General features: G+C 41.6%; 1 protein-coding gene across 1 annotated transcript in view; it reads left to right on the top strand.

Annotated features, from left to right (window-relative positions):
- Nucleotides 1–12,668, top strand: part of TMEM132B (transmembrane protein 132B) — a 710,993-nt gene that overhangs the window by 194,714 nt on the left and 503,611 nt on the right. The window contains exon 2 of the mRNA XM_056533739.1: nucleotides 5,404–6,289. Within this exon, the coding sequence (XP_056389714.1) occupies nucleotides 5,404–6,289 (886 nt within the window). The remainder of the gene's footprint in view (nucleotides 1–5,403; nucleotides 6,290–12,668) is intronic.

Here is a 12,668-nt window from a genome sequence, read left to right as displayed (position 1 = left end):
AATGCACAGAAGAGAAGAAGCACCATTGAGCTTTTAGAGAGAGAATTTGTTTGGAATGGAAGTCGGGAGGGCCATGTGTGTTTACAACCCCCCTGTTGTGCCAGAACAGTGGACTCGCTCACATGTGACCCCATTTTGGAAACTTCACCCCTCACAGAATTTAATAAGGGGTGCAGTGAGCACTTACACCCCACTGATGTTTGACAGATCTTTGGAACAGTGGGCTGTGCAAATGAAAAAAAAATTATTTTATTTTCACGGACCACTGTTCCAAAAAATCTGTCAGACACCTGTGGGGCATAAATGTTCACTGTACCCCTTATTACTGTTACGCCGAGCGCTCCGGGTCCCCGCTCCTCCCCGGAGCGCTCGCAACATCCTCGCTACTGCAGCGCCCCGGTCAGATCCACTGACCGGGTGCGCTGCGATACCGCCTCCAGCCGGGATGCGATTCGCGATGCGGGTGGCGCCCGCTCGCGATGCGCACCCCGGCTCCCTTACCTGACTCGCTCTCCGTCGGTCCTGTCCCGGCGCGCGCGGCCCCGCTCCCTAGGGCGCGCGCGCGCCGGGTCTCTGCGATTTAAAGGGCCACTGCGCCACTGATTGGCGCAGTTGTTCTAATTAGTGTGTTCACCTGTGCACTCCCTATGTATACCTCACTTCCCCTGCACTCCCTCGCCGGATCTTGTTGCCATTGTGCCAGTGAAAGCGTTTCCTTGTGTGTTCCTAGCCTGTGTTCCAGACCTCCTGCCGTTGCCCCTGACTACGATCCTTGCTGCCTGCCCCGACCTTCTGCTACGTCCGACCTTGCTCTTGTCTACTCCCTTGTACCGCGCCTATCTTCAGCAGTCAGAGAGGTTGAGCCGTTGCTAGTGGATACGACCTGGTTACTACCGCCGCTGCAAGACCATCCCGCTTTGCGGCTGGCTCTGGTGAATACCAGTAGTAACTTAGAACCGGTCCACTAGCACGGTCCACGCCAATCCCTCTCTGGCACAGAGGATCCACCTCCTGCCAGCCGAATCGTGACAATTACATTATGTGCAGGGTTTAGTTTCCAAAATGTGGTCACATGGGGGAGGGGGTGCATTGCTCTGGCACCATGGGGGCTTTGTAAACACACGTGGCCTTCAATTCCAGACAAATTTTCTCTCCAAAAGCCCAATGGCGCTCCTTCTCATCTGAGCATTGTAGTTCACCCGCAAAGCACTTTACATCCACATATGGGGTATGTTCTTACTCATAAAAAAAGGGGTTACAAATTATGGGGGGCTTTTTTTTCCCCTATTTTCCCTGGTGAAAATGAAAAATTTAGGGCATTTTAGTTAAGAAAATATTTTTTTTAATTTTCGCATCCAACTTTAACGAAAATTCGTCAAACACCTGTGGGGTGTTGAGGCTCACTATACCTCTTATTATGTTCCGTCAGGGATGTAGTTTCCAAAATGAGGTCACACGTGGGTATTTATTTTTTTGCGTTTATGTCAGAAACGTTGTAAAATTATCCACCCCTGTGCAAATCACCAATTTAGGCCTCAAATGTACATAGTACGCTCTCACTCCTGAGCCTTGTGGGCGTCCGCAGAGCATTTTACGCCCCACATATGGGGTATTTCTGTACTCAGGAGTAATTGTGTTACAAATTTTAGGGGTCTTTTTTTCCTTTCACCTCTTTTTATTTTGTTACACTAACACGCTGGTGTAGACCCCAACTTTTCTTGTCATAAGGTGTAAAAGGAGAAAAAGCCCCCCAAAATTTGTTACGCAATTGCTCCAGAGTACGGGAATACCCCATATATGGCTCTAAACTGTTTACCTGAAATACGACAGGGTTCCGAAGTTAGATAGCGATATGCGCATTTGAGGACTAAATTAGGGATTGCATGGGGGTGGACATAGGGGTATTCTACGCCATAGATTCCCAAACAGGGTGCCTCCATCTTTTGCTAAACTACCAGCATGCCTGGACAGTCAGTGGCTGTTCGAAAATGCTGGGAGTTGTTGTTTTGCAACAGCTGGAAGCTCCGTTTTGGAAACACTGTCGTACGATATGTTTTTCATTTTTATTGGGGGGGATGGGGGGGACAGTGTAAGGGGGTGTATTTTATCCTTTAATTTGTTATACCCTTTATTTTGTGTTAGTGTAGTGTAGTGTTTTTAGGGTACATTCGCAAAGGCAATGGTTTACGGTGAGTTTCCAGCTAGGAGTTTGCACTGCGGCGGAAAATTTGCCACAGGTAAAACTTGAAGCAGAACACTCACTGTAAACCCGCACGTGTGAATGTACCCTGTACATTCACATGGGGGGGGGGGGGGGACACTACCTCCAGCTGTCGCAAAACTACAGCTCCCAGCATGCACTGACAGACCGTGCATGCTGGGAGTTTTACTTTTGCGACAGCTGAAGGCACACTGGTTGGAAAACCTTGTTAGGTTCTTTTACCTAACTCACCATTTTCCAACCAGTGTGCCTCCAGCTGTTGCAAAACCCAGCATGTACTGATCGCCGAAGGGCATGCTGGGAGATGTAGTTATGCAACAACTAGAGGCACACAACTATAACTCTGTTTGATGTTTGGGCATGCTGGGAGTTGTAGTTTTGCAAGATTTAGAGGGCCACGGTTTAGAAACCACCGCACAGTGATCTCCGAACTGTGACCCTCCGGACGTTGCAAAACTACAAGTCCCAGCATGCCAAGACAGTAAACTGCTGTGTGGGCATGCTGGGAGTTGTACTTTTGCAAGATCTAGAGGGCCGCCGTTTAGAGACCACTGCACAGTGATCTCCAGATGTTGCAAAACTACAAATCCCAGCATGCCCAGACAGCAAACAGCTGTCTAAGCATGCTGGGAGTTGTAGTTTTGCAACATCTGGAGAGCTACAGTTTAGGGACCACTGTATGGTGGTCTCCAAACTGTAGACCTCCCGATGTTGCTAGGTAACAACTCACCGGCTTCCGTAGTCTGCACCAGGGAGCCGCACCTCATCACCGTCCGCCGCTGCCGATCGCCACTGGTAAGTGACCGCCGGTCGCAGCACCGTTCCCCCATTCTGCCCGGACTACCGTGGGTGGGCTGGGCGGAGAACCCTTTTAAAATAAAATTAAAATCAAGTTTTCCCCACTATTCTGCAGTGAGTGCTCCATATTGACTTGTACATAAGTATTCAGACCCTGTACTATGACACGTTAAATTTAGCTTTGAGTCCTCCCATTTCTCTTGAACATTTTTGAGATGTTTTTACACTTTTTTGTACTTGAAATGAACACTCTAATGACCTCTCATGGGTCTCCATTTAAAAAAGGGTAGTTTGGAGGGTAGTCCAGTATAAAAAAAAAATATATATATATATGTTGCTGGGCTTAGGGTACAAAATAAGAAATTGTTGCTTGCCTACCCTGGTCCCCTGCAGCTCCCAATTAAGCTCTTTCCAGTACCCTATTGCTTGTCTTTTCTCCCTACTTCTAAGATAAGATACATTAGAAGGACCTGCCCACTAAGCCGATCACTAGCCAAGATGGGACACTGCTGCAGCCAGTGATTGGCTGAACAGGCAAGTCCTGCTCTGACATCACATCTTGGTAGTAGGATCAAGAGGCGAGCAGAAGGAGCCTCAAAACAGAAGGAGCCTCAATGTAAGCTCTTGGGGGACCAGGGGAGGTAAGCATCATTTTTTATGTTGGAATGTCCATTTATGTTATTAAAGCCCAGTAAATCCCAGCTTATCAGACATTCCCTCTTCCATTGCACAATTCAAAAGCTTTCATTTTTACACAGATGGCAGATCTGAGTATAGTATACTAACTAAAAGATAAATGAAATGTGTTTGCCTGACTAAGATGCTGATAACTTTTCCTCTTAAAAATAAACACAATAAAAGAAATCAGTTCAATGTAACTGGCAGATATTTGTATTTGTAAAATGAAAATCTTATCTCAGAAATCATTGCAAGACAGCAAATAGTAATAATTAACCCTCCACTCGGCTATTGTTGCCTCTGGTGTAGCTGTTAACAATGCCCAATAAAAGTGATTTACTCACGATGTGCTGGCTCGTAGCGTAATATCCAGTGCGATTGCTTTTATATATCATGGATCATATAAATTATGTTCATTGGAGAGATGGAAATATACAGCTATCTACACACATTATAGATCACAATGAATTTTGTCAATAAAACAGCATTTAATTTCATGTACAAGATGCATGGGTGATAGCACTGGGTAAATATACATTCAGTATTCACTAGTCCTTTTAAACTATGATGGGATGGGAAACAGATAAAATGACAGGGTACATAATTTAAAATACTTTTACAACTGTCATATCTTTATACCATTACTTCTTTTTATTACAGGGTACTTTGTGATAGGAGATTAGTTACAAAGAATAAATGCTGGAAAATCATTTTGATAGACTAAGTTCATGGTAAACGGAATTTGCTGATATCAAATGTTGTTTTTAAAGGGAACCTATCATCACTTATATAAAGCTGAACCATGAGCAATTGGGGCAGTCTCCAGCAGCTTGTACCTGCCCCACCAGTCTTGATTGACAGATCTCTCCCTAAACCCACACCGAAAGAAATCTATCATTCAAGGCTGGTGGAGTATGGAAAAGCCATGGGGGACAACCTTGAGGACTTTGTGTTACGGACAGCATGAAAATGATGACAGGTACCCTTTAAAGGGGTACTCCAGTGGGAATTTTTTTTTAAAAATCAACTGATGCCAGAAAGTTAAACAGATTTGTAAATTACTTCTTTTAAAAAATATTAATCCCTCCAGTACTTATCAGCTGCTGTATGCTACAGAGGAAGTTATTTTATGTTTGAATTTCTTTTCTGTCTGACCACAGTGTTCTTTACTGACACCTCTGTCCATGTCAGGAACTGTCCAGAGCAGGAGAGGTTTGCTATGGGGATATGCTCCTACTCTGGACAGTTCCTGACATGGACAGCAGAGAGCACAGTGGTTAGACAGAAAATAAATTCAAAAATAAAATAACCTCCTGTGGAGCATACAGCAGCTGATAAGTACTGGAAGGGTTAATATTTTTAAATTAAATGTTTAACTTTCTGGCACCAGTTAATAAAAAATGAATAAAAAATGTTTTCAACCGGAGTACTCCTTTAAGTCTAGATTGTACTGCATGCTCTGAAAGGTTTAGTGAATGGTTGCACCATGAAAGGGTTGCCCATTCCTATATTGTTTCAGTTCAGGGTGCCAAACAGCAAGATTGGCACTGTTTTTGTGAAATGTAGCCCCTTTAAACCATTTTACTTTTTATTTTAATACAAGTTGTCTCTTGAGAGCTGCATAGAGCTGCACAGTCTATAAAATGATTAAAAAGTTTCTTCTGTTGAAACTTAACCCTAATATCATCTTCTTTTCTCTTATACAGTGACAGAAAGTCGTGTAACAATGGACAGTATACAGCGGTTCTCATCCGTCCCTGTGTATCTACCTGTGAGTTATCACGTTTGTAATTCTGAAGTCTCTTTCTTCCTTAAAGAAGCAAATCAGGACCTCATGAAAAACTCAAGTCTACAGTCCCGAACAGAACCAGTTTTCATATATAAAGCTAAGCTGCCACCAGCAATAAATGCCACCTATGGACCCTATTCAGCAGAACAAACTGTGCCAAAAAATGTGATCATTACCTCAAGTACTTTCAGTTCTACTAACAGATTTACATTTAACTGGCAGTTAAAGTCACACATAATAGAGAGCTCTATATATTCTGACAAACCGAAGGTGCAGGCTTTATTTTATATTACAGGAAAAGACTGGGAGGACCATCATCCATCAGAAATGTTGCCATGTGTCAGAATGATTGCCATCTTAGAAAATCGGGAACTTTCATCAAGCTGTAGACTGAAAGGAAAGCTGGGATTATGTGTAGCAGAGCTAGAGTTCCTGCCTAGTTGGTTAAGTACGTCTTCTCCCACAGACGCCCATGTATTCTCGATTCCTCCACAAGGAATAGCGGTTGAACTGCACTATATTGTCTATACCACCAGAGAAGATGAAGAATGTTCTTCAGAAGAAACAAAATGGTCAAACAGGATTAAACCCAACAAAGATACTGACCAAAAAGTATCAAGTGCAATGGAAAGATTTGGCAGTGTTATTGTTTATCCCACTCAAGATACCATGAGAATGTCAGTGCTTCCAGTGGATAACAATATTCAGATTCGATACCCCCCAGGTCCGGTGAAAGTAGGAGACATCGTAACATTCTTTGTGTCAGTGGCAGGAAGCTCAATGATCCATCAGTTCATGTTAAGGTATGCTATACAGAAGGAAAGATGCTAAGCTTTTATTTATGTGTACACAACAACCATTGTAAAGTTAAGGGGTTTTGTTACCAGGCTAACAAAACAATAACAATTAAGATATTCTTTCTTTGTGTATTTCTTTGATAAGGACACAAGGAAGCAAAGGAACCTACCCACTTTCAAAGTTATCTGACACTGCAGCTTGTATATTTCCATAGTGTTAATATTAACCTAATTTTGCATTACAACAATATATATATATGGACAGAAAAGGAAGGAGTCCAGCGCAGCAACTTCAAACAAATGTGCGGTTTATTATATCATGCACGCAGCACACAGGACAGGCATGGAGGTGACGTGTTTCGGCCGGTGCCACCCAACCTTACTCATACTAAGGCCGGGTGCCACCGGCCGAAACACGTCACCTCCCTGCCTGTCCTGTGTGCTGCGTGCATGATATAATAAACTGCACATCTGTTTGAAGTTGCTGCGCTGGACTCCTTCCTTTTCTGTCTGCATATTGGTGAGATCCGCACCTGTCCGTGCTACAGCAGGTCTACGACGGATGAGCTGATCCTACCTTTCTCTGCTACAACAGTATATATATATATATATATGCAATCGAAATATAAGCAGCACATCCAATAATGGCAGATAGTAGTGTTGGGGTGCCCGCATATCAGGAACCTCAGTCCTCTGGTTCCACAATCAAAATAGCCAAATAGATGCTGCACACCATGTAGTTGAAAATGAATATATGTGTGTTTGTGTGTATGTATATATATATATATATATATATATATATATATATAATGCAATCTATTTTTGAACAGCCAAATGAGTACATTGCATTTGATAATGAAAATAAATGAAAGTATTGTATCTTTCTTTTATAGTAAGTACACTCCTCTTATTTTTACAAATATTATAACTTTTCATGTGACAACATTAAAGATATTACACTCTGCTACAAGGAAAAGTAGTGAGTGCACAGCATGTATAACAGTGTTTAAAGGGGTTATCCAGGAAAAGAAAATCACAGGTAATTTATTTCCAAAACCACTCCCTTTCTGTCTTCACATTGGGTGTGGTATTACAACTTGGCTCTATTCACTTCAATAGAACTGAGCTGCAGAAAAAACCCCAACCTGGAAACAGACAAGGAGCAGTTTTGGTAATAAATTACCTGTGTTTTTCTGTTCCTTGATCCCCTTTAATGTTATGTCTTTTCAAAACACAGCCATTAATGGCTAAATGTTGGCAACAAAAGTGAGTACACTACTAAGGACAGGTTCCCCTTAGAACAGGCCTTGCCATGGTTGGCCAAAAAAGTTGCATGTAAGTGCTCAGCGTCATATATAAAGGCTGTCTTTGGAAAATAGAGGTATGAGTGCTGCCAGAATTGCTGCAGAGGTTAAAGGGGTGAAGAGCCTAACGGGGCCTGTGAGTGCTTAGATCACATGATACACACTGCATCAAATTGGTCTGCATGACCATCCCATGTCATCCCAGAAAAAAGCCTCTTCTAGAGAGAGAGCACAAGAAAGTACACAAACACTTTGCTGAAGACAAGCAGAGTAAGGACATGGATTACTGCAACCATGTCCTGTGGTCCAATTAGACCAAAATAAACTTATTTGGTTCAGATGGTGTCAAGCGTGTGTGATGGCAACCAGGTGAGGAGTACAAAGACAAGAGTTGCCTACAGTCAAGCATGTCGATGGGACGGTCATGGTCTGGGCCTGCATGAGTGCTGCTGGCACTAGGGAGCTACAGTTACATTGAGGGAACCATAAAGGCCAACATGTACTGTGACATACTGAAGCAGAGCATGATCCTCTTCCTTCGGAGAATAGGCCACAGGGCAGTATTCCAAAATTAAAACCAAACCAAACACACCTCCAAGATGACCACTGCCTTGGTAAAGAAACTGAGGGACTAGCCAAGCTTGTCACACTTAAAATATTGACACTTTGGACATTTTCACTTAAGGTTTTTTTTTTGTTGGCAAGGATTAGACATTAAATGGGTACTCCTAGACATCTTATTCCCTTTCCAAAGGATAGAAGGATAGGAATAAGATGTTTGATTGCGGGGGTGCAGCTGCTCGGCCCCCCCCTCGATCTCCCGCAGCACCCAGCGTTCTAAACAAACGCCGGGTTCCTGCGTCAGTGGTCATGACGTCACAGCCACGCCCCTCGTGACGTCACACCACTCCCCCTCCATTCATGTCTATGAGTGGGGCCGTGTCTGATGACACGCCGCCTCCCGTAGACATAAATGGGGCGCAGGGTGTGACGTCAAGAGGGGCGTGACCATTATGTCACAATCACGGCCTCCGGCTCCGAGCATTCTGAACAAAATAACTGTGTGTTGGGTTATATATTAAACACTGTTACACAGACTGTGCGCTCACTACTTTCCATTTGGCAGAGTATCATTAAGTGCTTTTATATGAAAAGATATAATGAAATATTTACAAAAATGTGCGGAGTGGACTCACTTATCTAAACTGTCATTATTTGGTCTGTGCTGACTCCTTGCAACATAAAGTAAAATTCTGAGCTTCTTATTTTCTAATGTTTTAACAGATCCAGGAATCGAAAAACATAGTTAGTTTTTTTTAAAAACCGCTCCCTGTCTGTCTCCAGGTTGGGTGTGGTTCTGCAGCTCAGTTTCATTGAAATAAATGGAGCCAAGTTGTAATACCACCCACAACCTGGAGACGGACAAGTAATTATCCCAGTTTTTTGTTTCCTGGATAACCCCTTTAAGTGACCAGAAAGATACCTTACGATTTTTTTTTTCTCATCTCCATCTCTGAGCAGCAGCGAAACAGTAAAAAAAATTCTAATGAAGATTATTTAAATTGCTTCAATTCTTGTTTAGGAAACAAGTCAACAATAAAAAATCTGTGAAAAACTATCCGTAGCCTGTAGGTTTCAGTGGAAGGGTAAATGTTTTCCAAAATGTATTTGAGGGTTACTGTTATAAACGAAACAATATTTATTTCAGGTCTACATTATCTACTTTCATGCTTTATAAGTTGTTTTTTTTAAGAATTGCTCTTTTCTGATATAATAGTTGTACCATATTACAAAATCATTATGAATTCACTAAGCATTTTTTTTAAATATATCAACTGGCTCCGGAAAGTTAAACAGATTTGTAAATTACTTCTATAAAAAAATCTTAATCCTTCCAATAGTTATTAGCTTCTGAAGTTTTCTGTCTAACTGCTCAATGATGATGTCCTGTCCCGGGAGCTGTGCATGATGGGAGAATATCCCCATAAGAACTGCACAGCTCCCGGGACGTGAGTCATCAGAGAGCAGTTAGACAGAAAACAACAACTCAACATCAGAAGCTAATAACTATTGGAAGGATTAAGATTTTTTTTATAGAAGTAATTTACAAATCTGTTTAACTTTCCGTAGCCAGTTGATATATAAAAAAAAGTTTTGGCCTGTAATACCCCTTTAACCTTGCTTAGTGTTTCCCCCACATTACATTTTTATTCACTTTAATTGAAGCAATGGTTTCTAAGAAATCTGAAATGTTGTGATAGCTGGGTTATTTAAAGGGTACCTTTCATTTCAGGTGACTTTTCAGAATATGCTGTCATGTGTGTACAGGAAGAAAAGCTGTATTTCTATCTATTATATGTCTTGTATCCTGGATTTTTCTGCAGTTTCCCACTTATTAGACCTTGTTTCTTGTTGTCAGTTTTTTCTGTGCTTAGCACCAGAAGGAGCGGAGATGAGCTGCTCTGGTGTCTCCCCTATAACATACATACAAATGATGAGATCTTGCTTCCTTGTCTCTAAGACACACTTAGAAGCAGCAGAAGTATGGAGGACATTATACAGCAGTAATAAGCTGTGTGGTGTCACAGTAAAAGCATACAGCAGTAATAAGCTGTGTGGTGTCACAGTAAAAGCATTAGTAGTATCTTCATGTACAGTTGAAACCAGAAGTTTACATACACTGTATAAAAAGACATATACTGTATGCATATTTTTCTCACTATCTGACATGAAGTCAGAATAAACCTTACCCGTTTTAGGTCAATTAGGATTACCAAAATTATTTATATTTGCCAAATGCCAGAATAATGAGAGAATGAATTTTTAAGGCATTTTTATTACTTTCTACAAAGTCAAAAGTTTACATACACTAGGATTACTATGCCCTATGCCTTTAACCCCTTAAAGGGGTACTCCGCCCCTAGCATCTTATCCCCTATCCTTTGGATAGGGGATAAGATGTCTAGGGGCGGAGTACCCCTTTAAGGACCAGGGTTTTTTCTGTTTTTGCACTTACATTTTTTCCTCCTTACTTTTAAAAAATCATAACTCTTTAAATTTTGCACCACAAAATCCATACAATGGCTTATTTTTTGCGCCACCAATTCTACTTTGTAATGACATCGGTCATTTTACCCAAAAATCTACGACGAAACGGTAAAAAAATAATTGTGTGACAAAATTGAAGAAAAAACTAATTTTATTTTTATTTTGAGGGTTTCCGTTTCTACTTAGTAAATTTTTTGGTAAAAATAACACCTTATCTTTATTCTATAGGTCCATAAGATTAAAATGATACCCTACTTATATAGGTTTGATTTTGTCGTACTTCTGGAAAAAATCATAACTAAATGCAGGAAAATGGATACGTTTAAAATTGTCATCTTCTGACCCCTATAACTTTTTTGTTTTTCCGTGTACGGGGCAGTATGAGGGCTAATTATTTGCGCCATGATTTTTAGCGGTACCATTTTTGTATTGATCGGATTTTTTGATTGCTTTTAATTCATCTTTTTCATGATATAAAAGTGACCAACACTATTCTGGACTTTTGAATTTTTTTGCGCATACACCATTGACTGTGCGGTTTAATTAACAACATATTTTTATAATTCAGACATTTCCACACGCGGCGATACCACATATGTTTATTTTTATTTACATAGTTTTTCTTTTAAATGGGAAAAGGGGGGTGATTCAAACTTTTATTAGGGAAGGGGTTAAATGATCTTAACTTTTTTTTTGCAATGTTATAGCTCCCATAGGGGGCTATAATGCTGCACACACTGATCTTCTACATTGATCAATGGTTTCTCATAGGAAACCATTGATCAATGATTCTGCCGCTTGACTGCTCATGCCTGGATCTCAGGCACTGAGCAGTCATTCGGCGATCGGACAACAAGAGGCAGGTAAGGGGAACCTCCTGCTGTACTACAGCTGTTCGGGATGCCGCAATTTCACCGCGGCAATCCCCAACAGCTCCCTGAGCTAACCGGCATTGGTTTGCTTTCACTTTAGATGCGGCGTTCAACTTTGAATGCTGCGTCTAAAGGGTTAATAGCGTGCGGCACTGATCAGTGGCACGTGCTATTAGCCATGGGTCCCAGCCTCTAACAAGAGGGCCCGACCCGCTATGAAAGGGCCATAACGTGGCTTCTGCATTATAGTAAGGGAGAGGAATCAGGACGTACCGGTACATCCTTGGTCCTTAAGGGGTTAAACAATTTGGGACAGCCGATATGATGATGTCATGTCTTTGAAAGCTTCTGATAGGTTTATTGGCAACATTTGAGTTGATTAGAGACATACTTGTGGATGTATTTTAATGCACACCAGAAACACACTGCTTATGTGTGTAACAACATAAGAAAGTAAAAATAAATCAGCCAAGATATCAGGAAGAGAATTGTGGACTTGCACAAGTCTGAATCATCCTTGGGTGCAATTTCCAGATACCTGCAGGTGCCTTGTTCATGTGCACAAACATTTACATGCAAGTACAAACAAGATGGGTATCTCCAACCATCATATAGCTCAGGAAGACGGTTTCTGTGTCACGGAGATTAACGTGCTTTGGTCCGACATGTGCATAGCAACCCAAGAACAAAAGCAAAAGACCTTGTTAAGATGCTGGCAGAAGCTGGGAAGATTGTGTCATTTTCCACTGTGAAATGAGTGCTGTATCAACATGGGCTGAAAGGCCTCTCTGCCAGGAAGAAACCATTACTCCAAAAGAAACATATAAAAGCCAGATTAATGTTTGCAAATGCACAAAGGAATAAACACCTACATTTTTGGAGAAATGTTTTGTGGTCTGACGAAACTAAACTAGTTGGCCATAATGAGCATTGAGGGGTGGGGGATGGGCAGCATCATGTTGTGGGGTTGTTTTTCTGCAAGAGGGACTGGTGCACTTCACAAAATAGATGGCATCATGAGAAAAGAAGATTTTATGTCAATACTGAAGCAATACTGGGACTTTCAAATGCACAATGACCCAAAGCATACAAACAAACTGGTTACAAAGTGGCTTAATGATAACAAAGTCAATGTTTTGGAGTGCCCATCTCAAAGCCCTG

The sequence above is a fragment of the Hyla sarda genome, chromosome 1, assembly GCF_029499605.1.
Source record: "Hyla sarda isolate aHylSar1 chromosome 1, aHylSar1.hap1, whole genome shotgun sequence".
NCBI lineage: Eukaryota > Metazoa > Chordata > Amphibia > Anura > Hylidae > Hyla > Hyla sarda.
The sequence above is the reverse complement of the archived record's forward strand: the minus strand, read 5'-3'. Positions and strand labels throughout refer to the sequence as shown.